This window comes from Meles meles, chromosome 7 (assembly GCF_922984935.1).
Source record: "Meles meles chromosome 7, mMelMel3.1 paternal haplotype, whole genome shotgun sequence".
Taxonomy (NCBI): domain Eukaryota; kingdom Metazoa; phylum Chordata; class Mammalia; order Carnivora; family Mustelidae; genus Meles; species Meles meles.
The window spans coordinates 88,225,497-88,253,248 of NC_060072.1; the positions used below are offsets into that span (position 1 = coordinate 88,225,497).

General features: G+C 38.9%; 1 protein-coding gene across 3 annotated transcripts in view; it reads left to right on the plus strand.

Moving 5' to 3' along the window:
* Positions 1-27,752, plus strand: part of DIP2B (disco interacting protein 2 homolog B) — a 228,134-nt gene that overhangs the window by 139,613 nt on the left and 60,769 nt on the right. For 2 of the 3 annotated variants that reach the window (XM_046011907.1, XM_046011908.1), the window contains exons 4-7: positions 10,367-10,492; positions 21,526-21,738; positions 24,441-24,596; positions 25,085-25,204. In XM_046011907.1, the coding sequence (XP_045867863.1) occupies positions 10,367-10,492; positions 21,526-21,738; positions 24,441-24,596; positions 25,085-25,204 (615 nt within the window). The remainder of the gene's footprint in view (positions 1-10,366; positions 10,493-21,525; positions 21,739-24,440; positions 24,597-25,084; positions 25,205-27,752) is intronic. The other variant, XM_046011909.1, reaches the window with a different exon arrangement.

The window sequence follows — 27,752 nt, forward strand, 5'->3', positions numbered from 1 at the left end:
ACTTGAGCCAAAGGCAGAGGCTTTAACCCACTGAGCCACCCAGGCGCCCCTAAAGTTAAATTTTTGAGCAATTAGCTACCTCAAACAAAACAACAAAAACAAAAAAGGGCTTTTGAAGTATTTGTATCACCTTTTCAGCTCAAACAGTAGTGATGGAAAATGATAACCAGCTCTCACGTTCTTTTGGCAGAGATATCCGAAGTCAGCCATTGTCTGGGGACTGAAATTCAGAAGTGACTTTTTTTTTTTAATCAAAGATCAGGATGAATTGTGTTCTGGTGAATGAATCAAATCCAATTAGGAGAGCTGCCTGGTTTTTTTGTTTTGTTTTGTTTTTTTTAATCAATAAGAAGCTTTGCTAATATAGTAACTGTGAATATCTCCTTTTGACATTGATGTATGCACCAGGGCTTATCATGTTAAAACATAGATGGATGGTTTGATTTGTTCTGTGGTCTCATGCTAGAATCCTTAGGGTAGAGAGGAACGTGCTCTGTAAGTGTTAATTATCCAAATGTTATGGCCCTTGTAAAGTTTGATTATTATGAATAATTCCCTTGTTTTAGCAAGCTAGCTATTATGTGTTACATATCTCATGCAAAAATACTTCTGGAAATGTAGTATTTTTTTTTTTTTAAGATTTTATTTATTTATTTGACAGAGATCACAAGTAGGCAGAGAGGCAGGCAGAGAGAGAGGAGGAAGCAGGCTCCCTTCTGAGCAGAGAACCTGATGCAGGGCTCGATCCCAGGATCTTGGGATCATGACCTGAGCTGAAGGCAGAGGCTTAACCTACTGAGCCACCCAGGCACCCTGAAATGTAGTATTTTTAATGAATAACTGGGAGCATTTGATTTGCTATTGTTGAGGAAGTACTGTTTCTCAGTATAAGCAGTTAATCATTTGTTTTTCACCACAGCTAAGAACCATAATTTCATCTAATATAACAAGAACACTTTTCACATTTTAACATGTCTGAAATCAAGATATGTTTTATATAGGTAGCATCATAGATTCAATAAAATATGGTCATCTTGATTCAGCTAAGTAAACCTCTGCGACACTAAAGTACTAAAACAAATATAAATGCAGTATAACATTTCAGAGCCATAAGTACGTTAAGTACGTTGGTTCTGTGGTCTTAAAGGTGACAGCACAACATTTTGGCAATATTTTAAAACTTTAAATATTCATATATTTTTTTACTCAGAAATTCTGCTTCTAGGAATTTATTTTATACAAATACCTATGTATGTGCACAAAGATATACGAATATCATTGTTGTAATATTATTCATAATAATACAGTGGTTAAATAAGTTATCACAGATCCACACAATGGAATTGTGTGAAAGTTGATTTTCAGATTCTGTGAAGGCTCATAGAAAAGCAGAGGTAGATTTTTTTTGCATAACACAGAGAGATGTACTGTATGTGTGTGTATGTGTGTGTGTATATATATATATGTATTGTATATATATGTATTTTATACATATGTATTTTAAGATTTACTTAGTCATTTGTGAGAGAGAGAGAGAGAGGCAGGATTAGTTCTGAGAAGTGCTGGATCTGGGGAAAATTTTCACTTCAGCATTATATACACTTACATCTTTTTTTTTTTTTTTAAGATTTTATTTATTTATTTGACAGAGACAGAGGGGGAGGTGAAGTAGGGGGAACAGCAGAGGGAGAGGGAGAAGCAGGCTCTCTGTTGAGCAGTGAGCCCAATGCAGGACTTGATCCCTGGCCTCTGGGATCATAACCTGAGCCGAAGGCAGATGCTTAACTGACTGAGCCACTCAGGCGCACCTGCTTGCATCTTTTTCCAATATGTATATTAATTATTTTCTAGTTTTTCTTATTGTGGTAAAATACAAAATATGGATAACATAAAATATATTTATGGTATTTTTAAACAAAAAAATAGCAGATAGTTTTTTTCCTTTCTTTTATTGAGATATAATTGACAGGTCAGGTATATAATGATTCAGTATTGTAAAATGATCAGCATAGTGAGTCTAGTTAACATCCACACCACACATAGTTACAAAAAAATTTTTTTTCTTGGGATGAAGACTCAAGATTTGTTCTCTTAGGGGCACCTGGGTGGCTCAGTTGTTCAAGCGTCTGATTCTTGATTTTGACTCAGGTCATCATCTCAGGGTTGTGGGACTGAGCCCTCCGTTGGGCTCTGTGCTCAGTAAGGAGTCTGCATGAGATTCTCTATCCTGCCCCTCTCCTTGCTCTCTCTCCCTAAATAAATAAATAAATAAATAAATAAATAAAATAAAAAAAAAAAGACTTTTTCTCTTAGCAACTTTCAAATGTATAATACAGTATCACTAATTGTAGCCACCATGCTGTACATTGCATCCCCATGACTTAATTATTGCATAACTGGAAGTTTGTAAAAGATAGTTTTAAAAATGATAGCCCTGGATAAATGATATAAAGCCTTAAATCAATTACTGTTGTTAATGATTTTTACTCTAAGTATGGATTCTTCTGACTTAATACCAGGAGCTAAATGGTACAATAATTCCCTCTGTCACCCTAATTGAGAACTTTCTCTGTCCAAATCTGATGTCTGACATGGCGGCATTTGCTAAGGTAGCTGCCACGGATACACCAGGATCATTTTATGTTAGCAGGCTTCCTTGTGCCAAGGAAAGTAAATTGAGTTTATTTCAGTTCAGCAAGAATTTATTATAGACCTCCTAGGAGTTGAGCACAATTTAGATGCTAGAGAAACAGAGGCAGAAATAGAAGAATCTTTTCTTAAACGTAGGAATCCTTTATACAAGGTAGAAGCAGCAGAGATGGGGGGTAACAGGGAAGGAGCCTGGGAACTGGGCACTGTTGAGGACAGGCTTCATGAGGATTTGAAGGATGAGTGGCTGTTTGCTATATGGATATTCCAGGCTGAAGACTGTCTACATAGGGGCATTTAAATTCAAATTAAATTAATATTTCACTCTCCATCCCCAGTAGCACACAGCATGGTGCCAAAATTAATGTGATATCCTAATGTTCCAGAACTTAATAGTTGCTGCCTGTGCCATAATTAAAAATGTTAAAGTGGTTCATACTTTAGCAATTGGTAAAAATGGCGTGACTGCTTGATGGCTTGCAGGTAACTCTTAACTGTACTTCTCTATTTGCTGACTCCACCTACACTTGCATCTGTCTGCCTTTCAGTCTGTCTGTTATCTACCTGCTTGTCTATCTGTCCATCTATCTATCCATCCATCCATCCTAACAGGTAAGGGCACTTAGTGTCTGTTCTGCTCCATAGATGTACTTAAGCCCATCCATGGCACTTACACATCATGTCTTAGCCACATCATAAAAATAAGCCAAAAATAGGAGCACCTACTTTAAAACTGTAAAATAACATTTTTCACTTATCTCTGGGGAAAAGATGGAAAAAATGCTTCAGTGTTGTCCATAGATGTAGGGAAATGGACACTCACATTCATACCTTGTTGGTAGAAGTGTTACTAATGAGATTGGACTTTTTAAATAGGTTTATTGACCCTTTATGTTTCTTCTATAAGCTACCTCTCCAGTGCCTAAGCCTATTTTATTAAGGTTGAGCTGTTCATCTTTTAAAAAATTTATTTGTGGGGCGTCTGGGTGGCTCAGTAGGTTAAGCCTCTGCCTTCGGCTCAGGTCATGATCTCAGGATCCTGGGATAGAGCCCTGCATCGGGCTCTCTGCTCGGTGGGGAGCCTGTTTCCTCCTCTCTCTCTGTCTGCCTCTCTGCCTACTTGTGATCTCTCTCTCTCTCTCTCTCTGTCAAATAAATAAATTAAATCTTTTAAAAAAATTTATTTGTGTGGTGCCTGGGTGGCTCAGTTGGCTAAGCGGCTGCCTTCAGCTCAGGTCGTGGTTCCAGGGTCCTGGGATCGAGCCCCACATTGGGCTCCCTGCTTAGCAGAGAGCCTGCTTCTCTCTCTCCCTCTGCCTGCTGCTCTGCTTGCTTGTGCTCTCTCTATATATCTCTGTCAAATAAATAAATAAAATCTTTAAAAAATAATAAAAAATTAAAAAAAATTATTTGCAAGAATTTTTTTTGTAATCCTGGGGCACCTGGGTGGCTCAGATGGTTAAGCATCTGCCTTTGGCTCAGATCGTAATCCCGGGATTCTGGAATCAAATCCCTAGCAGTGAGCCTGCTTCTGCCTGCCACTCTGCTTACTTGTGCTCTCTATCTCTCTGTCAAATAAATAAATAAAATCTTAAAAATTTTTTTTTAATCCTAATGATGCTAACATTTAAGTTGTACTGGACGTATAAATGCAAGTAGACAAGAGAAATCAACTAGAGGTATAAGAATTAGAAAAGAAAAAAAAAAGAATTAGAAAAGAAAAAGGAAGGGGCACCTGGGTGGCTCAGTGGGTTAAGCTGCTGCCTTCGGCTCAGGTCATGATCTCAGGGTCCTGGGATCGAGTCCCGCATCGGGCTCTCTGCTCAGCGGCGAGCCTGCTTCCCTCTCTCTCTCTCTGCCTGCCTCTCTGTCTGCTTGTGATCTCTCTCTGTCAAGTAAATAAATAAAAAAATCTTAAAAAAAAAAAAAGGAAAAAGGAAAACTGTATTTGCACTTGATATCATATCTATTTAGAAAACCAAGAGAGTCAGTGGCAAAATTAATCTAATGAAATAATTCAGATAGCAAGATATAGAATTAGTACAGCAATCAGTAGCCTTCATATATGCAACGAATAACTAAAGTAGAAGTGAAGTAGAGCATACTTCATTTACAGAAACAATAGAAAAGATAAGACCTATGTAGGAAGAACATAAGAAATGTGTAAAGCCTTTATGAAGGAAACTTTAAAACACCCTGAAAGATACAAAGTAGACATGGTAAATGGAAAAAGCATCCCTTGTTCTTTGATAGGGTAGTTCAGCATACAAAGATGGCAGTACTCTCTAAATTATATAAATTTAATCCAGTCCCAGTAACACTAACAAATTTATCTATGGAGTTAAAAAACATGTTTTTGAAATTCATTTGGGAAAATAAACACTTATAGCTAGGAAACACTGAGAAAGAAAACCTATGAAGAGTGATTATACTAACTAGTGTTAAAGCATACGCTAAAGACTATAATTAAAACAGTGCGGTATGGCAGACAGACCATTGAAATACAATAACAGGTGCAGAAATAGACCAGAGTACCTCTGGGATTTAGTGTATAATAAAGATAGCATTGTAAATCATTGGGTCAGAAATATACTTTTTAATAAATTGGGGGGCACCTGGGTGGCTCAATGGGTTAAAGCCTCTGCCTTCGGCCCAGGTCATGGTCCCAGGGTCCTGGGATCGAGTCCCGCATTGGGCTCTCTGCTCAACAGGGAGCCTGCTTCCCCTCCTCTCTCTCTGGCTGCCTCTCTGCCTACCTGTGATCTCTGTCTGTCAAATAAATAAATAAAATTTAAAAAAAATAAGATAAATTGGTACTAGGACAGCTGGAAAAATATGAAGTAAATCTGTACCTCACACCATATGCCAGCAAAAACTTCAAGTGGATCAGAGATCTACATTTTTTTAAAAAAAGGTAAGTACTGAGAGAAAACAGTTTTTCTATAATGTGGGCTTATAGAAAGCCTTATGGGAGGAAGGCTACTTAAAATCCTGATGTGATTAAAGACTACATACAAAATGTTTTTACTGTGGTAAAAAACACATAAATTTACCCTCTTAAAATATTTTAAGTGTACATTTCAGTATTAACTATGTGCATATTGTCACATAATAACTGTCTAGGCCTTTTTGATCTTACATGACTGTAGGTAACTTTATACTTAATGACAGTTCCCTGTTTCCTTCTCCCTCAGTCTCTGCCAACCACCATTGTACTTTCGACATCTAAGAATGAGTACTTTAGGTATCTTTTGCGAGAACCAAACAGTATTTTGTTGTTTGGTGATTGTTTTATTCCACTAGCATAATGTCCTCGAGGTTCATCCATGTTGTAGCATATTATTGGATTTCCTTCTTTTTTAAGGTTGAATAATATTCCATTGTATATACATACACCATTTTCTTTATACATTCATCCATTCATGGACATTTAGGTTGCTTCTATGTCTTGGGTATTGTAAATAATGCTGCATTGAGCATTTGTGTGCAAATATCTCTTTGAGATCCTGCTTTCAGCTCTTTTGGATATATACCCAGAAGTGGGATTGCTAGATCATATGATAGTTCTATTTTTCATTTTTGAGGAACCTTCCACACTGTTTCCATAGCAGCTGCACTGTTTCACAGTCCCACCAATAGTGCACAAGGGTTCTAATTTCTCCAGATCCTCATCAACAGTTGGTCTTTTCTTTTTTCCTTTCCCTTTCCCTCTCCCTGCCCTTTACTTTCCCCTTCCTCTTTTCCTTTCCTTTCCTGTGGCTTTCTTAATTGGTGTGAAGTGATACGCCATTGTGCTTTTGATTTGCATTTCCCTGATGAATAGTGATGTTGCAAATCTTGTCATATGATTGTTGTCCATTTGTGTATCTTTGGAGAAATGTCTACTCTGAGTCCTTTGACCATTTTAAAATGGGGCTACTTGTTACTGAGTTGTAGGAATTCTTTATATATTCCGGACATTAATGCCTTATTCGGTATATGGTTTGTAAATATTTTCTCCTGTTCTGTAGGTTGCTTTTCCACCTTGTTGATTGTTTCTTTTGTTGTGCAGAAGCTTTTTCATTTGATGTAGTCCCACCTATTTTTGCCTTTCTTGCTTGTGCTTACAGTGTCATATCCAAGAAATTATTACCCATTCCAAGGTTATGAAGCTATTCCTATTATGTTTTCTTCTAAGAGTTCTGTAGTTTCAGGTATTAGGTGTAGGTTTTTAATTTATTTGGAGTTAATTTTTATATATGGTGTAAGTATCCAACTTCATTCTTTTATGTGTGGATATTTCCATTTCCCTGGCAACATTTGTGAAGAGACTGTCATTACCTATTGTGCAGTCTTGGCACCCTTGTAAAGGATCATTTGACTATATACAAGGGTTAGTTTCTGGGCTTTCTGCTTTATTACATTGGTTTATATGTCTGTCTTTATGCCAGTATTATACTATCTTTAGGTTTCTGATATGTTTTGAAATCTGGAAGTGTGAGGCTTCTAGCTTTATTCCTCTTTCTTTTTTTTTTTTTTTTTTTTAAGTTTTTTTTTTTTTTTTTTTAAGATTTATTTATTTATTTTGACAGACAGAGATCACAAGTAGGCAGAGAGGCAGGCAGAGAGGGAGAAAGGAGGAAGCAGGCTCTCCGCCGAGCAGAAAGCCCGATGCGGGGCTCGATCCCAGGACCCTGAGATCATGACCCGAGCCGAAGGCAGAGGCTTTAACCCACTGAGCCACCCAGGCGCCCCTTTATTCCTCTTTCTTAAGATTGTTTTGGATATTTGGGTTTCTTTGAGATTTCATGTATGTTTTAGGATGTGTGTTGTAGGATTGAGTGAATGAATAAAATATATTGAGGATTTTGCGAACCAGGTTTCTTACTATTAGAGAAGGGAGTTACAAATGGAAAAGGGAAAGGTTAGAATGAATTTTATGGTGTTGAAATGGATTTAGAGTTATTAATAAGAATTTATGGTTTTTAATATAGGCATAGATATATACATATAAATATTTATTTTCATATTTATATGCTTTTTATCCAATGAAAGTACTTAGAAGAAAGATACCCCAATAGCACTGAGCACTCCTGCTTTTAAGATCTTGGTTTCTAAATACCATTTTCTGCTAAGAGGAACCAGGGCTCCTTAGAGAAATGTCTAATTCTAGTGGTGAAACAGGGAACATACCTGGAACATCTTAGACCAGAAAATAATTACTGCTCAAAATGATGGGAATAACAAAAGGATATAAGAACCAGTTTGATTTGGCCTAATTGGTCAAATTTGGGGTAATAGGACCATCAAAATAAGTAAAGATAGTAACAATAGCCATGGAATAAAATAAAAATCAATAGGTCTATATTGATGTAAATAAATAATTGGAGGAGAAAGGGATGCTTTTTTTAAAATTTAATTTTATTTATTTATTTGACAGAGAGAGAGATCACAAGTAGGCAGAGAGGCAGGCAGAGAGAGAGGGGAAAGCAGGCTCCCCACTGAGCAGAGAGCCCCATGCAGGGCTCGATCCCAGGACCCTGAGGTCATGAGTTGAGCCGAAGGCAGAGGCTTAACCCACTGAGCCACCCAGGTTCCCTGGGATGCTTTTTCTTATAATAGAAAAACCAACTCATAATTACAGAAGGAATGGTGGAGTTATAAAATCAACATTTTGGGAGTGCCTAGGTGGCTCAGTCGGTTAAACATCTGCCTTCAGCTTAGGTCATGATCTTAGGGTCCTGGGATCAAGCCCCACACTAGGCTCCCTGCTCGGTGGGGAGCCTACTTCTCCCTCTCCTCGCTATTCATGCTCTCTCTCACTATCTCTGTCTCTCAAATAATAAATAAAATTTTTAAAAAATATATAAAATCAACATTTTGTAGCCATTATAAAATAATTCAGCCAAGAATGATCAATGGATTCTGAAACTAATAGATGAAAGTTTAATGAAATATGTAACAGTTACATCATCTCAAAAACATTCACCCATAAAGTATCTATTAATTAAATACAGGGAAGAATAGTAACTTTGCAGTGGATTACTTTAGCAGACACTATTTTAACCAAGTAATCAAAGTTACTATCACAAGTAATGGGGCTGATGCTTCCTAGTACTGTGTTTCAAGAAAACATTACTTCTTTGGTCTTCCTGCCAAAATGCATAACCTGGATCTAATTATGAGGAATATGAGTAAGCCAAAATTAAGGAACATTCTACAATATAATTAGTCTGTACCATAATGTCAAGGTAATAAAAGATAAAGGTTGAGAATTGTTCCAGATTATAGGATAGTAGAGAGATGTGACAAATAAGTGTAATATGTGATTCTGTATCAGGTCTCAGATCAGGAACAAAGGAGGAAAAACTATAAAGGGATAGTAGGCTAAGTTGGAATATGGGTTATGGGTTATATAATAGTTTGTATCAATTTTTAATTTTTGGATTTTGATAAATGTACTGTGGTTATGTAAGAGTAAAATCCTTGTTCTTAGGAAATACATCTCAGCAATTTTTGGAATTAATCCTACCGATACAGGATTAGACATATGTACTAAGGTGAAAATACTGAATTAGTCTTGCTGTGAATTGTTGCTATGAATAGTAACAAAACTTTGGAAACAAAGTTGCTTAATAAATTATGGCACAGACATATAGTGAAATTCTGTGCAGCCCTTTAAAATTATGTTGTAGGACTACATTTACACAGAAAGATGTTTCTGTTTATCTTAGTGAAGGTTTTTTTATTATTGCATGAAATGGTCTAGCTCAGGCTACCTTAAATAGCTGGGGTATATCACAGAAGCAGAGGAACAGTTGAGAAATCCCTAGAAAAGGAGAGATAGCTTTGGGGGTCTCAACCTTGAAGTTCAAGAACCTTTCTTCTTTATTATCATTAAAGTGACTCAGTTCTAGGACCTGTGTTTTCTTGATTCAGTTTAAATTCCCCCCTACTCCAGTAAAAGGATCTGATTTGTTCAGCTTTTATAAGGGGCACCTTTACTAGCACAGACAGGCTTCTAAGCATGTCCGCTGACTGGACCCATTCCTGAGAAGATTTCTTGTGAACTGGGAAGCTACTTCAGTTGTTACCTACCTTAATAGGATTTTGCAGAAATGTAGAGTGTATTTTGTGATGAGAGTGGAGAATCAAGAGTTCTTTCTGGATATGTTAATTTTGAGACTCCTATTAGACTTTAAAGGGAGGACTGAATTTTCTTGTGGCCAAAGTGGCAAACAAGTACCATCAGCCCTTACATTCTTTTCTAGATCAGAATCAGCTCTTCTGTTTTCTGTGGTATAGAACTGAGGGGTCTCAACCCCTTTCAGATAGTCGAGCAGATCGTCAGCTTCTTTTCCTGAAAAATAATGAGTGTCCCCTAGGTACCGGCACAACACTCATTCCATTCAGGGGTAGGATTCCCTGCCTGGCATGGGTGCATGTTAGACTCCTTTACCCTCGCCCCACCCCTGCCGCCCATCTCCATTAACCCCTTTTTCAGTGTCTGAAGCAGTCACCTAATCATTCTGGGCTTCTTTTTCCTTCTCTATAAAGTTACGCTTGGCTTCTTCTTTTGTCTCCTTTTTCATTTTTATTTTAATTGTTACAATACAAATTATAGGTAAAAATCACCTAAACATCCCATTTGCAACAATTGCGGTGGTGATAGTTCAGCTTACAGAAGTAAACTCCTTAAGAACCAGGAGCTAATAAATGCAAATGTTTAATCTTTCAGATATCCATACAGAAGCAGTTCAAGCTGCACTGGCAAAGCATAAAGAACAGAAAATGGCTCTGCCCATGCCAACCAAAAGGCGGTCCACATTCGTCCAGTCTCCTGCAGATGCCTGCACACCTCCTGGTAGGTTTATCAGAACCTTTCTCTCTGACAGTTACTCCTTTGATGTTTCTGAAATAAGCTTGGCTTTTTCTTTTCTGAGGTAGGAGCTGGAACTTTGCTCATCATCCAAGGTGTATAAGAGTACACATTGAAGGTGGCAACTTTCAATTGTCATGTTGTAAATGACATACAAAAAGAGGCATTAAGAATAAATCTATTTTTTTTTAAATGTCCTTCTGAATTTCCAGCATTTCCTTGATGAAACCCCCGAATTCATGTAGTCATAAATAAACACAGGCCAAAGCTTAGGGCCTAAAAAAATTCCTTCTGTTGTTTAATAGCTATTTTTGTTGACATCTAAAATATGACCCATAGTCATACATTTCTCTAACATATTTGTACTCCTGTATTAGATGTTTTGTTTCTATAGAGTAAGTGCACTTGGGACAAAGTTTTATGTGTCATTAAATACATGAGCAGTCATGCAGTTTTAATAGATCTGAAAAACATATATAACTGTGTTTGTGTATGTGTTAATCTATTTTATATACATTTATATGTTTTTAAGAATCCACTTTTTATAATGGGTTCACGAGATCAGCGAGAATTAAGTGGCTCCATCCCATTTTCATTTCCCAGGCTTGGAATCTCTACCCCTAAAGTAAATTTAGGAGTTTTAATTTGCTATTTGAGAAGCAAGTGGAACAACTTTAAGTTGTCTTGTCTATTTAGAATCTTTCCCAAAGTTCCTAAAAACCTTAAAATTTTTAAATGAAATCTCAGACAAGATCTCCACGTAGGCCTCTGAGACTAAACATAATAACTCTATTTCAGAGCCTCAGTATCGTTTCTGTCTAATAGCATGGTACTGGTAATGAAATCTTTAGGGAAAAAATTTTTTCCCTGTAGTTTTGGTCTAAAGGACTTACCATATCTTTGGGGAGGTCACATTCTCATGATTGACTTTGATTTGTAGCTGTCAAGTTGAGCTATTTCCATGGATCCTGTTCCCTGGTCTGGGTTCATATTAATAGTTTTCTCCTAGGTTTTGGCTAACTTCTCAGAGCATTTGGGTGTGCTGTGGGCTCATTAACTGTGTGTGCTTTTTTTTTTTTTTTCTTTACATCTGTGGTGTCAATATGTTTGAAAGAGAAATAGCTTTGTGGCTTCAAGTGTTTCTCAAAACGTAACACAGGATACCTCTAGCAGACCTTCACAATAAGACATTTTGTGTCTGTAATGGTGCGTACTTCCAGCCCATTCATTCAAAATCTTGGATGGTTTCCCTTCCACATCAGTATAGCACCAATTGGGTCCTGGTGGACAAAGGGGGCTCTCAGCGTAGTAGCTATTCCTTGTTGGCAGATTCTGCTGCAGCGCAGCTGAGGGGTCAGTTGTAATAAATGGCAAAGGGTAGGGAGCAACGTGACGCGCAGTTCTTAGAAACAATCCTCTCCATGGCTGTATTAAAGAACCGCAGTTTCAGAGTAAATAGTCTGCTCTCATGGCCTCGAGTTAAATGTGAGAGTGCAGCAAAGGATCTTGAGAATGCTCCGAAGGAATGGAAACCTTTTTTTTAATCCCTTTACAAAAGTCACTGCCTGAGGGAAATTTACCAACTCCAGAAACAAGTCTTGGCTATTCATTGCTGAATGAGACCACAGTCCTTTGGCATTCGCTACAGTCCTCTGGATCTCTAAACAGTAACGTTGTACTCTGTCTGCAGCCTTAAAGATGTGGCATTATGTTCTGGATCACCTTATGCGTCTTAATAATTTCATGATTATTAAGATACGGTCCTTTCTCCTAAGACCTTTATTAAGCAGAGCAGAGAAAGAAAAAGGTTTCCTATCCATTTAGCTCCATCCAGATCCAGGGATCTCCAAATGGCTTATGAGAAACTTTAAAATACTATCAGTGACCTGAATGTTGTCAAAAAGAAGAGGAATTCTCCCAGTATGAAGAAACGTTGAGCGCACCCCCCCAGAGGGGTCTCTCACATGGCCCCCACATGGCGCTAGGTCTTGATGCTGTCATTCTGCAGTTACGCACATGTCTGTGTCTAGCGTGAGGCAGTGTGGAAGAACTATATCATAAGGCACCCATCAGTTCTGTTCATTTTAGGGAATGGAATTTGCTGTCCCTGTGTCAGGATCTCTCCTGAGCTTCTGAGAGCCATTGCTGAGAGACTGGGCAGTCTCCTGTTCCTATTGCAATTTAATCTGACATCACTGTCTCCCTCTAACCCAGGGACGGCAGGTTCATTCATCTCTCATATTTACTCTGATAGCCCCTGAAACACTGAAGGTCAGAAGAATGCTGAGCCATCCTCAGGGTTGGGGAGGAGGAAAAGGATGGACATTAATTATTGGTGGTCATAGGTGGTTAAAAAAAAAAAAAGAGTTCTGGGCAACTATGAAAATGATCTTGCCATGGCACTCTTTCTAGAATAGTTGTACTACCCTTGCAGAGCAAAACTGGCCTCAGATTTCATAGCGGTTTAGTCGGGTCACCCTTGGGGTGCTGTCTGAGTGGTCGTGCTGCACCTCGTGCTATCCCCGTGCAAGCCTGGCGCCTGGGATACCTGTGAGAGTGTACTAGCCGCCCGGCTTCTTCAGGAGGCATCCACCGCATAACTGTTAGAATTGCTGAACCGGTGAAATTTTAGCTCTCTTTTGGGAAGGAGTTAATAAAAAGATTTAGGAAGTAGAATATGCCATAGATTTTGGCCGTAGTCATAGTATTATATGGAATGGAAAATACTACAAATAGTTGGTTGGGAAATAATTGGCTTTTGTTCATCTATCATTCACAAATAATAAAATGTCAGTCAACCTAAGATTTGCTTATTGGTATGTACACTGATTTCTGTCTTATGGACTGGAAAATTTAAGTTCTCCAAGTTAGTAGCAAACTCCGGTTCTTTCAGTGCCTGTGGCCTTTTTCAGAGTCTTTTTTAGCCTGCTTGAATTACTGCCATCCAGTTCCCTTTATGTGCTGAAATCATTTACTGATGTCGTGAGGCAATTACCTCAGCTCTTTCTTTGTAGGGGTTCTTTGTGTAATGCTGTTTCTCATTCATATGGGTAAACACAATGCTGAAAATGCAGCATACATTGTTTTCCCCCCTGATTTTTTTCTCCACCCTTGTGGACTTACCCTGTGCTGCATTCTGAGGGTACTTCGATGACCAAATAGACCACAGAATGACCCCAAAACACAGTGAGCTATTTCAGCTGGCTTGGGTAGAATGAATTTAGACATCTGTCCCACATAGGGCCCTGCTTGAAAGTGACTACAGTAGTAATTCATGGGACCAGACAAGGAGAAATTTACCTCTCTACATTTCTATATAAGATAGCAATGCCCATGAACAGATTTAGGATATTTTTATATACTTCTAACATACTTTAATAATGCCTTGTGAGAACTGCGGTACGTTACGGTTTGTAAGGGACTTCCATGTGGCTTCCACAATGGCTGTCCTGCCTCATTTGTTCCTCATAGGCACTCTGTGAAGAGACAAACAGGTTCATAGTCACTAAGGGATTCTCTTCAGGTTAGACAGCACAAATATGTATCAGACTCAAGTCTTCTTGATTTTGTTTTTTTTACTCTACCAGAGTGTCATGTTTGGGAGATTATTTTTTACTTAATTGATACTCATGGGTCCTTGGTACTGGAATGGGTAGTATTTTAAGCAAATTGAATAGCTGCTGCCTTCTGAGCGCTTATAGCCCCAAACATATTCTAGTTAGTTAATTTAAACTTAAAAGAGGACACTTGTGTGAATTAACAGCTTGGGGAGTTTTCCCCAAACATTCCAATTTTATTCAAAACTGCAAAATAAACAGATTTGGCAAATCAGACCCCTATAAAATGTGTTCTAATTAGTAGACTTGGATCATGTTAATAGCATACTTTAATTTTTGGTATGGGTTATGAGCAGTGGTCTGCAGTTACTTGGGAGAGCAGTAAATATTCAGTATTCTTGAAGCCAAAGCACAATAAAATCCCACTCTGTCAGACTGAATTTGTTTGTTTCAATGACCTATTATGAAATTTAAGGCTTTCAGTAAAACTAATTTCATAGTTACCATTTTTTGAGTCCCCTCTGTGTACTAGTCTAAGGGCTAAGTGCTTAGCATATATTTTTCATTTTCTTTTTCTCGACAGTCCTCTGTCCCATTTTACAAATGAGAAAACAGGTTTAGAGAAGCCCAGTAACTTGCCCAGACTTCTTTTTCTAGCTGTTTAGTCCATTAGATAATCTGAAAATTCTCACCTAGAACAGGGAAAAGAAAACTTGCCTTTAGAAATGCTAGATAGACTATAACCAGTTTCCTTTTAAATACATATAGGAACAAGAGAGAGAGAGAACAGTCACTAAACATCAGAGTGCTGAGATAGTGCTCATTTTCCCTGTCCTGGAGAGCAGGGAGGCAGGAAACAGGGGCCTAAATTTAACTACTATAAGGATAGAAAAGATAAAACCTTGAACCTATACAAGAGGTTAGAGGTTGGGGTGCCTGGCTAGCTCAGTCTGTAGAGCATGTGACTCTTGATTTGGGGTTGTGAGTTTGAGCCCCACGTTGGTTGTAGAGCTTAATTAAAAAATAATAATAATAACAAGGTTGGAGGTTGGAATTGAGATCCCTGGAGGGGCTTACATCTTCATCAGAAGAGCGAACTAGAAAAACTTAACATGCCAGCAAAAGATGTTGTCAAGAAAGCTTGCCTTGTGCCTGACCTTGGGATAATGGGGACTCAGACCTTCCCTAAGAATTTGAGGTCAAGTGGGTTCAAGGTTTGAGTTTCACTGTAGTGCTTGGTAAGAATTAACTAACATTAAAAAATGGTCTTTGGGCTGATGATAACCTTGGGACACAAATAGTTTCTGCAAGGATACAATCTCAACCCAGGAAATCAGGATTCTCAGAGATAAAGATCCACTGAATTTTGTGAGCAAACAGTCCAAAAATAGAATAGAAAAAGAACAACAACAGCAAACAGCAAAATTAGACACTTAAGAACTGATTTGCCCAAGGGCTCTCAGTGGCAGAGCTAAGATCAGAATTCAGAGCAGTCGGACCTAAAAAGCCCATTCTCTAAACCACTTGGCATATTGCCTCTCCTTCTACCATAGTGTCAAGTAAATATTTTGTGGTAAATCTGGAGCTCTAGCAGTTGCTGCATGTTTGATCAGACCTTTCAAATAGGCAATAAGTTTTTTTTTTTTTAATCTCTTTTCTTACCTCAATATAGTTGACCCATGAACAACACAATTTGAACTTCGTGGATCCACTTTTATGTGGATTTTTTTTTAATAGTACAGTACTCTAAAGGTATTTCTCTTCCTTATGATTTTCTTTTTTTTTTTAAGATTTTGAGAGAGAGAGAGAGCATGAGAGTGGGGAGGGTCAGAGGGAAAAGCAGGCTCCCCACTGAGCAGGGAGCCCAAAGTGGGACTCAGTCCTGGGACTCCAAGATTATGACATGAGCCGAAGGCAGTTGCTTAACCAACTGAGCCACCCAGGCGCGGAGCCCTCCTTATGATTTTCTTAATAACATTTTCTTTTCTCTAGCTTACTTTAAGAATACAGTATACAATACATATAACATATGAAACATATGTCAACTGTTTATATTACCAGGAAGGCTTCTGGTCAGCCGTAAGCTATTAGTAGTTAAGAGAGTGAGTCAAAGTTATACATGGACTTTCCACCATGATGGGGCCAGTGCCTCTAACGCCTGTGTTTGTTCAAAGGACAACAGTGTTATTTGTAATGTTAATTGATTTTGTGAACTGTTTTTTCATAGACATGGGGAAATACCCAGAAAAACCATGTTTGGTGATCCCTTATAGATAGAGTGACCCTGGAGTAATTATGATTATTTTTTTAAAGATTTATTTATTTATTTGACAGAGAGATAGAGAGCACAAGTAGGCAGAGCAGCAGGGAGAGGGAGAAGCAGGCTCTCCACTGAGCAGGGAGCCCGATGGGGGGCTCGATCTCAGGACCCCGGGATCACGACCTGAGCTGAAGGCAGCCACCTAACTGACTGAGCCACGCAGGCGCCCCTGAAGTAATTATTGACAGGGAGTACCCCTTCTCTCAGAAGGGTCCCAGTTTGGGCATTCATGGTCAGGCAATTCTTGCCAGTCAGAAGCCATTCACTAACTGTCCTAGTGATTGTTTCCTTTCCTTGTTCTTTGAAGCTCCTATTTCTTGGGCTAGCTTATGTGGTGTATTTTGTTAGGATAAGATCTTTCTTTCAGTGAATCTTGACCTAGCTACTATTCTAAGCTGATGTCTGGGCCTGATTTTGGCATCAGCTGTCAGAACCCCGTGGCAGGCACTATCTTTCCAGGAGTGTGTCAAGCTTGCGCAGTATCCCTCAAGTTGTGTAGGCTGACTGAGATGTTACCATCCTCTCACCAAGGTGCCATTTTCACCCCCACAAATCTTTTTTAAATCGGATCTTCTTACAGTTTATTGGATTATAATCCATGTACAATAAACATACTTAAAGTGTATTTTTTGCTAAGTTTTACATAGCAAAACTGTGAAACCATCACCACACTTAAGAAAATGAACCTTATCCACCATCCCCCCCCACCCACAAAATTTCCTCATAATCCCTTTGTAATCCTACTTCTCTTCCTCCCAATGATCTGTTTTCTGTCACTGTACATTGGTTTGTATGTTCTAGGATTTCATATAAATAGAATCATACTTTGTTGTACTTTTTTAGGGCAGGGAGAGCTCTGTCATATTTCACTCGGCGTAATTGTTTCGAGATTCATCCATGTCGTGTATATCATAGCTTCATTCCTCTTTATTGCTGAATAGTAGTCTGTCACACGATTTGTTTATCCTTTCACTTCTTGATGCACATTTGGGTACTTTCCAGTTTTTACCTGTTACAAATAAAGCTGCTGTGAACATGGATGTACAAGTCCTTCTATATTTTCCTTTCTCTTGGGCAGATACTGAGGAGTGGATTGGATAGATTATTCTGTTATTAGGTGGAGTGGGCAGGTGTTTAAACTTTTAAAATAAACATTTTTAGGGGCACCTGGGTGGCTCAGTGGGTTGAGCCCCTGCCTTCGGCTCGGGTCGTGATCCCAGGGTCCTGGGATCAAGCCCCGCATCTGGCTCTCTGCTCAGCGGGGAGCCTGCTTCCTCCCTCTCTCTCTGCCTGCCTCTCTGCCTGCTTGTGATCTCTCTCTCTGTGTCAGGTAAATAAATAAAATATTAAAAAAATAAACATTTTTAGATATCATAGATCTGTTTTCTACCAAGAAGAGGGAAGTCATTTCCACACATGGCTAATGACTAAAAGTGCTACAACAGTTAAAGGCAGTAAATTCAGGACTTTCCTTCCCTTAAAATTGACAAACTAATTATTATATATTTTGTAATTGGTTATAAATGGATTTTAGGCTTCTGGTTATCAGTATAAAATGGAGCTGTGTTAAAATCACACCAACTGTAAACTGAAGGGCAAACCATGTTTTTAAAATTGTTTTCTGGGGGCACCTGGGTGGCTCAGTACGTTGAGCAGCTGCCTTCAGCTCAGGTCATGATCTCAGGGTCCTAGGATGGAGCCCCACATCAGACTCCCTGCTCAGCAGGGAGTCTGCTTCTCCCTCTCCCTCTGCCTGCTCTGCCTACTTGTGCACTCTCCCTGTTATATAAATAAATAAAATCTTTAAAAAAAATAAAATTGTTTTCTGTTCTATTACATAAGAGTACAGTTTAGGCAAGGAACTTGAGTTGTGATGGTAAGAAGAGTTAGGAGTTCATGTTCAGCCGGAGCAGAATCAGTGGGAAAATAATTTTATTTCTATTAAATCTTGCCTAGATTTCTACTAATCCACAGCAGTTTCCTGGGTGATAGCTACTTAACAAACCCAAAAAACTACCAAATAAACCTATAAATATTTAAGGGACCTGTTTTTATTTCTAAAAAGATACAGTCCCTGAGTGGTGCTTATTACATTTGGTGTGATCTTAATACGTGATCTGCTGGAAGCTTTGCATAGCCAGTTTGTGCCTGTGAGCTAACATAGGGTGGACTGTTTGGGGAGGAGAAGGGGAACTAAGGTTACTGCCCAACTGCTATATACTGGCACTGCTGGGGGTGCCTTCTGGACATTGTCTCATTTCATGGCCTCCTGCTGTAGTTAGCACAAAGACCCTTAGCGGCCCAGTGCTGTCCACTTATCCAGCCTCATCTTTCATCAGTAGTAGCATCCTGTGCTTCGGCTAGTCCCATTTCTTTCAGATCTTCAAATGTGCCTTGTTTTCTGTCCCCTCCCAGCTTCCTCACATGCCGTTCCCTCTCCCTGACTCTTTGACCCCACTCCCCACCTTCCAACCCCACCCCCCAGCCCTCAGAACCAGTAGTTACTTACCCTTGCAGCCTGCCTGGGTTTAGGGCTCACTTCCTTGAGTTCCTGCACTGTAAGATTCTAAGTCCTATTAGAATAGGGACACGTCTTCCTTGTTCACCATTTTATTCCTGCCAACTAGTATAGCGCTTAGTGGTATTTGTTGAAGGGATGAACAAGCAGACCTTCTCAGATGGATCATTTTATCCCCAAGCCACATAGCTTGTGAGGGGTGGACCCCAGAGTTCAAATGGAAGACAGGCACCAAGACCTTGTTTTTCCCACTAAGCCGGCCCACAGTTGTAGTCACTAAACTCTCAGGAGGACTGGCAGGCAAGCAAGGTAATTGAATTGAAACAATACACCTAATTACATAATTGATCCAATATAGAAGCATAGTGAAGCCAATTTTCCATAAACCCAATCATGAGAATACTGTTTTAACTGTCTTCTGAAAATTGGGTTATTCTGATTTTAGACTTAACACAGTTTAAAATAAATGATCCAATAAAGACAGCCTGTAAATCCAGTGGCGTTTGTGGGATCCTGAGTTGTATGACCCTGAAAGTACTTTGTTCTTAGGTGTCTCACGCCACCCTCCCATTCATTTCTTCAGCATGTTTACAAAGACAGAAATCTCTGCCTCCCAAGGTACCATTGAAATGTTAGAATATTTTTTGGAAATGGTACAGACCTCTTTCCTTAAATAAGAAGTTACAGATGCTGTTACTTTTCTTTCTCTATATTTTCCTTAAGTCACTCTCCTTTTGCATTATAGATCTCTTTCTCCTTTGAAGAACTGCATCAACGTATCCTTTGGGGTCTGACCACTGTTTACTCTCTAGACTCTTCTTTTGCCCCGTACACCTCAAAGTCTTTACTCCATTTACCTAGAAGTTCTTGAAATCCTTGACTAAGATTGTTGCCCCTTTGCTTACCCTGTTTCTTAACATCTTTTGTACTCTTGTGAGATAGTCCATGGGATTATGTCTCCTGTACTGGACTATAAGCCTTTTTAGGGCACTGTCTCATCAGAACATATCTATCTCAGAATCCCCAGAACCTGACATAGTTTCCAGCATGTATTGTAGTTATGTAGGAGATTATAAAAATAATCTGTCTTGGGCCTCCTATCTCCTTCAGTGTGAGATAATAAAATGGAGGTGGTTCAGAGCAGGAAGCCACAATATGGTCATTATTTTAATTTCCTTGCTTGCTCTGGACCTGCAAAATTTGGCTTCTGGGTTAAATTTAGTCTTTTGTGGTTCAGATTTCCATTGTCAAGTGCTAGCAGCATTTTAGCCCTGTTTGTTCTCTCTTTGGTTTTTTGTGTTTTTCTTTTTTAAATTATTTTATTTTTAAGTAATCTCTACACCCACCATGGGGTTCGAAATTACAACCCTGAGATTGAGAGTTACAGCCCTGAGATTGAGAGTTGCAGGCCCCACTGTACCTGGCCAGGCACCTTTCTCTTTGGCTTTTTGAACCAAAGCGGAACGCATACCTACAGTTTCCCCTGAGTTGGAGTGTTCAGCAGGACTAACCACAGAGTGTTTAATTTTTTAAAAAGTGGAATGAAATCCAATCCACAGATCTGTTTCAGATCAGACCAAATGCCCCTTTAACTGGTATGCCTCCTAAGCTGGGAGCCTTGAAATAAATTCCTGACTTCTGCTTCCCTCGGCTATCCTATATTTGGTTGAACTTTTCCTTTTTTGTTTTTCTCAACATGGTTTTCTAATTTAGGCCTTATTTTCCTGAAGTTAGAGCCAGGCCAAATACAGACATCAGTAAATTTCTCACAATTCTTCTCTGAGAATTAAGGAGAGCAATACAGATCAGGGTTGTCTCCTGTCATGTTTGGAAAAGCTTATGTGTGCTGAGTGACCACTTTTCCACAAAACCATGAATGCATCCAGGCTAAGCACTGTTTCTAATTCCATTTCTAGTTCCCCAGCACCTAACTCACTGTTTGACACTTAAGTCGTTGTTAACAGAAGTAAGTTTTTATAGTGCCCTATTAAGATCATTTCCTTTTGAATAGACACTAATTAATAAGTACTTGTCAGAATCAGTATAGCAACCTATCACAAGGTTCTCTAATTAAGAGGTTGAGGAAGCTATATAAGCACTTGAGTATTACTTTAATATAAGTAGATAAGCCAGAAGAATTTAGAACCTGATTAATTTCAGAACAGAAAAGCAGTGAATGAAGTTTAAATATTCTAAAAAGGATTTTTTAAGAACTTAAAATTACTTACAGATTTAGGCTGTTTTATTTTTGCAGGTTCTGGTCCATAGACTTTTCCTTGAGATTCTTGAGAAACTTTACATACTAATCTACCTTAAGAATGTGAATAGGGACGCCTGGGTGGCTTAGTTGGTTAAACATCCCACTCTTGATTTTGGCTCAGGTCATGATCTCAGGGTTGTGATATCAAGCCCCACATCGGGCTCCCTGCTGGCCATGGAGCCTGCTTAGGATTCTCTCTCCCCCGTTGTCCCCCTGCCCAATCTCTCTGTCTCTCTGGAAAAAAAAAAAAAGAATGCAAATATTTTGCTGGTGTCAGAATTGAATGTGTGATCAATGAGCACGAACTGAAAGGTCTCTGTTCTAGGCAGGATCGAGAACTTCTTTTTTTCTAATTCCACACAGACACGTCTTCGGCCTCTGAGGATGAGGGCTCTCTGAGACGCCAAGCTGCGCTCTCTGCTGCCTTGCAACAGAGCTTACAGAATGCTGAGTCCTGGATCAACCGTTCAATTCAGGGATCGTCCACTTCTTCATCCGCATCTTCTACGCTGTCCCATGGAGAGGTCAAAGGAACCAGTGGGTCTCTAGCAGATGTATTTGCCAATACTCGAATAGGTAGGAGCTGGATCTACCCAAGAAGCTCAAATTATGTTCCATTTGGCTCCCAGCCTTCAGGAAGTAGTTTATGATTTATACTAGGTTTTTCAGAATGGCCTAAGAAAATCAGAAAGAACATAAGAGTTAATGGGGCAAAGAAGGAAACACCAGCAATACATTTGGAATGATAGGTATCATCTGCATTATTGGTGCATAGTGTTGCCCACCTGAAGCCATAGCTATTTCCATCAGCAATACTCAAGCTGCAAGATATAACACCAGTCTTAGTGAGGGTTTATCCCTGTTGGAGAATATTCCATGTATTAAAAGGTATTAAAATATGTAACATTTATATTTTCCCAGTATTGCTACCTGCGTTTTCTTAAACAAAACCTGAACAAATTCTGCACAAAGACAATACTAGTGAAGCCCTTTGTCTTTAGCTTAAAGACTGGATTTATTGTCCTTGCTGCTGTGTTATTGCTACAACTGGGGCATGCAGGCTGAGGATGTGGGTACTCTGTGAGCTGCTACCCGCTGCCGATGCTCCTGTATGGAGTGTAGCTTTTGCTTCGCTCTGCCTTTATGTTTTTGTGTGTGTTTTTTATTTATTTTTTTTTTTAAGATTTTATTTATTTATTTGACAGAGAGAGATCACAAGTAGGCAGAGAGGCAGGCAGAGAGAGAGAGAGAGGGAAGCAGGCTCCCTTCTGAGCAGAGAGCCCGATGTGGGACTCGATCCCAGGACCCTGAGATCATGACCTGAGCCGAAGGCAGCGGCTTAACCCACTGAGCCACCCAGGCGCCCCTTGTGTGTGTTTTTTAAAGAGTTTGTGACATCTGCAGGTAAAGACAGCTCAGATCTCTGCTTCTGCTAAATTGGTACATATCACACTAAGTAATGTATTTGAACATCATGTGTCTGTGGTGTCTTAAGTTTCATATCACTGACTTCTCTATTATATATATATATATATCTTTATTAATTGATTTCTGAAAGGAAAAACTTAAAAAATTTGTAATTCAGGCCTGTAATTAGTAAGGAATATAGCCACCTGGAGGGTATGATTGCCCACATTAACAGGCTAAGTGCCAACAGCTGGTGCCTTGTCTTACCCTCTTGGCCCTGCCCTGTAATTCACTGAACCTACACACTACAGGTGCGCATGCTCATCATCTCTTCTCTTAGGAAGGACAAGCAGCAGAGCCATGGCCGAATCAGGTTTTATTTCCCCATTTGTCTAAAAGAGAGCAATTTCACTTACTAAAAACATTGTCCTAATACCCAGTTAACTGTCTGGATTTTTGTTCATAGGATAATTTCATCTGACCTGATATTTTTTTCTCTTGCTTCTACTAGTCTCTGAAAAGTTTTTTGTTAAGGTACTCACAGAAATCATTTTATCTAACAGTATTGCCTTTCGGATGTTTGCTCTAACAGAAGCAATTCATCTTCCCAATAGAAAAATGTGAAGATATAGATGATGATAAAGTCATCTATAAAGCCACTTCCCATGGGTAACACTTCAGTGTGTATCTTCCTAGACTTTTTTTTTTTTTTTTTTTTGCATATTGAATATGTAGGGTTGTGGTCTTGTTTTTACAAAAATGAAATTGTACTAAACATAGTGTTCATAACCTGCTTTTCTTAGCACTGTATCACAAATATCTTTTATGTTATTAATATAGAATTATACTATATTTTTATGGTTTCAAAGTATGCCATTATATGGCCCTGCCTTGGTTTATTTAGCCATTCCCCTGTTTTGGACATTTAGGTAGTATCCAATTTTCTGCTATTATAAAAACTGCTGGAATGAACATATTGTGCTAGTATATTTGCAACTTTAAAAACCATTGAACTAGTAATAACAGACTTTTGGGGCATAGAGATCTTACCCCCAGATTTATTTTAGAAATTGTTTATATAATACTTTTTTGGTCTTTTTTATAGTTTTGAGTGGCTTGTTGTTACTCTTGTGAATCATATTTTTTACTTCCTCTAATTTTCCTTTTCTTTTCCAGATGTTTTCCCAAGTTTTTCATAACACATCCCTGTTGAATGGCTCTCCTCCAACTTATGTCATTCAGTTTCTCAATATTAAGAATCCCTACCTGAAGCAGAGTACAATGACATTTAATCATGCTTCAATCAAGGGAAGAACCTTGTCTGTCAAATAGATCCGAGGTTTTTGTGGGTTATTTTATAAAAATTGGAAGTGGGCTTTATCTGGTTTTCTTTCCTGGAAACCTGAGTAATCTGACCCCAGTCCCAAGACACTCCTTCCATGTTCAGGGAAAGAAGAAACATAGATAAGCCAACATAAACATGAAGAAATACTTGAGACCAGAATATTAGTAGCATTACAACCATACTCACTTTGTTTTCATTTTGAAGTCGCTCACAATCTTATTCTGAGTATTAATACTGAATTTCTACTAGTCTGTGTAGGAAAGAATGTTTTTCAGGAATATTTGATATGTGATTTGCTCTTACTAAAACTATTCAAGTTTTTGAAAATAGTAATTTTGATGTGCCTTTCCTTAACCTCTTGCCCTCTCATTATACCTTCCTAGTAGAATTTGATTTCAAAGGTTATTTTATAACAGTTGATGCCCTGTTTATGTAGTTTTTTCCTTGTTAAGAAGCAACAAAAGTTTGAAGATTCTTTTTATTGCTAATGTAATAGAATTCTAAATTTTGTTTTTTCCCCTCTTAGAGAATTTCTCTGCTCCCCCTGATGTCACTACAACTACCTCTTCTTCATCATCATCTTCCTCAATGCGCCCAGCAAATATTGATCTGCCCCCCTCGGGGATAGTTAAAGGCATGCACAAAGGATCCAACAGGTCCAGCCTTATGGATACAGCTGATGGTAGGGAGTTCTTATAGGCAGCTAAATAGAGAATATTAGTTAAACTGAAAAAATTCACATCCTGGTAGCAGCGCCTGAGTGGTCGAGCAGAACTCCCCAGCAGCTGGTCCGCTAACATGGTCTGCATGGCCTCTGGAGCCCCTTCTTTTCAACAGCCTGCCCCGTGGCAGCACTGTTACTTGTTCAGATGGTCTGCATTGTCAAAAGATACTCTGAACAAAAAACTGAGTGGTGGGGGGGAGAATGCTATAAGGCAAGAGGAGGATTAGATGAAATCTGGAAGCAAGTGTCGATAATAGCACCGTATTTGTTCTGTGTTGTTGTAAAACCTGTCACATATATATTTATATGTATTTGGCCCAGATGAAATAGAGTAAGACTGTGGGCCCAAGCCAAATGTCATTAGAAATAAAAACACCTAAGAGGATCGAGAAGCTGAGATAGCCCTAAAATCAATGGAATTGTAACTTATGTTTTTTCCCTTCTAGGTGTTCCCGTCAGTAGCAGAGTGTCCACCAAAATTCAGCAGCTTCTCAACACTCTGAAACGACCCAAAAGACCTCCCTTAAAAGAATTTTTTGTGGATGATTCAGAAGAAATTGTAGAAGGTAGTACTAATAATACCAAAGATATATATTCCTTCAACAGACATGTCTTAGACAATTACTGCCTGTCAGGTACCATAGGATTTAAGGGTGAACAAGGCAGCATTTTTGTTGAAAGAATTTGTAGTTCTCTGCTCTTCTTTCCCTAAAGATCATTTATATTTCAGATCTCAGGCATGAAAGAAAGAGGGAGGAAGGGGAAGAGAAAGGCAGAGATATCTATGGAAGCATAGAACTATCCTTGGAAAATATGCTCTCTGAAGTTAGGAACTTTCCTAAGTACAAAATTTTTTAAGTTGTTTACATTTTGCATTATCCTAGAATACGCATGTCAGATTTGGCCTCAAAAATTTGCCCAGTCGGAGACACTTGCAGGACTTACTGTCAGAGAGTTCTCCCTATTTTTTTTTTTTTTTAAGATTTTATTTATTCATTTGACAGAGAGAGACACAGTGAGGGAGAGAACACAAGCAGGGAAAGTGGGAGAGGGAGAAGCAGGCTTCCTGCTAAGCAGGAAGCCTGATGCAGGGCTTGATCCCAGGACCCTGGGATCATGACCTGAGCGGAAGGCAGACGCTTAATGACTGAGTCACCCAGGCACCCCAAGTTCTCCCTATTGTAGCAGTCCTTCCCCTCCTTCCCACTTTGCCTTAATCCTTTCAAATAAAGTCTCTCCTTAACACCCCCCCAAACTTGCCGTCTTTTTTTTTTTTTTTTTTTTTTTTTTAAGATTTTATTATTTGACAGAGAGAAACATAGTGAGAGAGGGAACATAAGCAGGGGGAGTGGGAGAGGGAGAAGCAGGCTTCTCCCCGAGCAGGGAGCCCGATGCAGGGCTCGATCCCAGGACCCTGGGACCACGACCTGAGCCTAAGGCAGTCGCTTAACAACTGAGCCACCCAGGTGCCCCAGCCCAGTCTTTTTTGATATAATCCTTTTGTTAAATGAGTCAGTCATACATATGTCTGCTTTCTATAGGATAGTGTGGTAGATGGTGAAAGGAGTTCAGAGATTTATGAAAATACAACCACTCCTACATATTGTTTACACATTAGACTGGTACTAAAATATATACACGTGAAAGCATAGTTTAACCAATAATTATATATCAAGTAATACAATAGCTAGGAGAAGGGCAGAAATCAGTCCCACCTCTGTGGTTATGGAAAGTTTCGTAGAGGAAGTGGTAATAGTGATTTCTTTATTTAATAATTTAACAGATATTTATGGATGAAGTCACGTGATGTCTAGGATTTAATAGGAAGAATTGGGAGCAGATGAGTAGGAGTATAGATGAAATGAAGGTGGCCATTTGATAATTGTTGAAGCTGGATGACGAACAGATCTACCTAACAAAAAAGGTTTTGTCAAAAGAACTGAGCCTTGGTAGCTTGTAGTTCATTTTTACATCCTGAGACTAATATAGTAGGCTTGATCACTTTGGACATGTTAATGGAACTAGGCACATTAATAGGCTAGATCTGGTCTTAGCCCCCTTTATGCAGCCAGAACCAACAAGCAACCTGACATATGAGGTTAAGATGACTTTATTATGTTCCTTCAGGAGTCACTAAATTCACTGAACTATGGATGTCTTCCTACATATATTGATATTCAAGAAGCTCATACCAGTAATAGCCTCCCCAGTATTTCTAGCACTGTGTACTAACCAGGTAAATGAAGATCACGGTTTAAAAGGAATCATACTTGAACAATTTTCATTGGCAGAATAGCACTAACAGCTTTCCACTAATTATAAATAGGCAACATGTGCTTTTTAAAATTGCTTATTTAAATAGGAAAAGAAAAATATCCTCATGTTTTTGCAAACCTTTGAAAGCGTGTCCCCCAGGGTCTGCATTGAGGCCTAGTAGATGGCAATAATAAACATACTTTTATGACCAGAAGACTTTGCGTATCATAGATACAGCCTGTCCATAAAAACAAAACTATTTAGAATCACCCATGTTTATTTTTTAAATTCATATGGTCGTTTAGAGTCTGGGACTATACAAAGCAGAAAGGCAACTGAAACATTATTTACCTCGGGCGGTGAATTGGGAAGTGAAACCATTTCATTAGTTTTATGTTTTATGTAGAAAAAAGAATCAAAACATTTTAAGTACATTTTCCAAGTCTGTCATTAAGTTGGGCTTTAAAATAAAATTTATTTCTCATTTTATTTATCCATCTAACACTTGCCGCTTATTCTGTTTCTTTTCCTTTCTGTGCCTCTTCTCTTATCTCCCACTCACCTGGCTAATTCTTACCGTTCCTCTAAGAGTCAGTTCATGTGGGGGTCTCAGTGCTCTAGGTAAGGGATGTGGCCTCCTTCTGCCCTCCCTATAATGTCTCTGTCACACACTGCTCATGTTTCTCTACTTAGTTCTGAGTATGTGTGTTTGTCCTTACACTCCAGATACCTCGTGAGGGCACAGATTCTGTGCGCCTTGCACCTAGCACTTATTAGAAACAATAAATGTTTGTTCAAAGAATGATATGTACAGCATTTATTTCCTCAGTGTTTATCAAATCCTGTGCATATCATTGG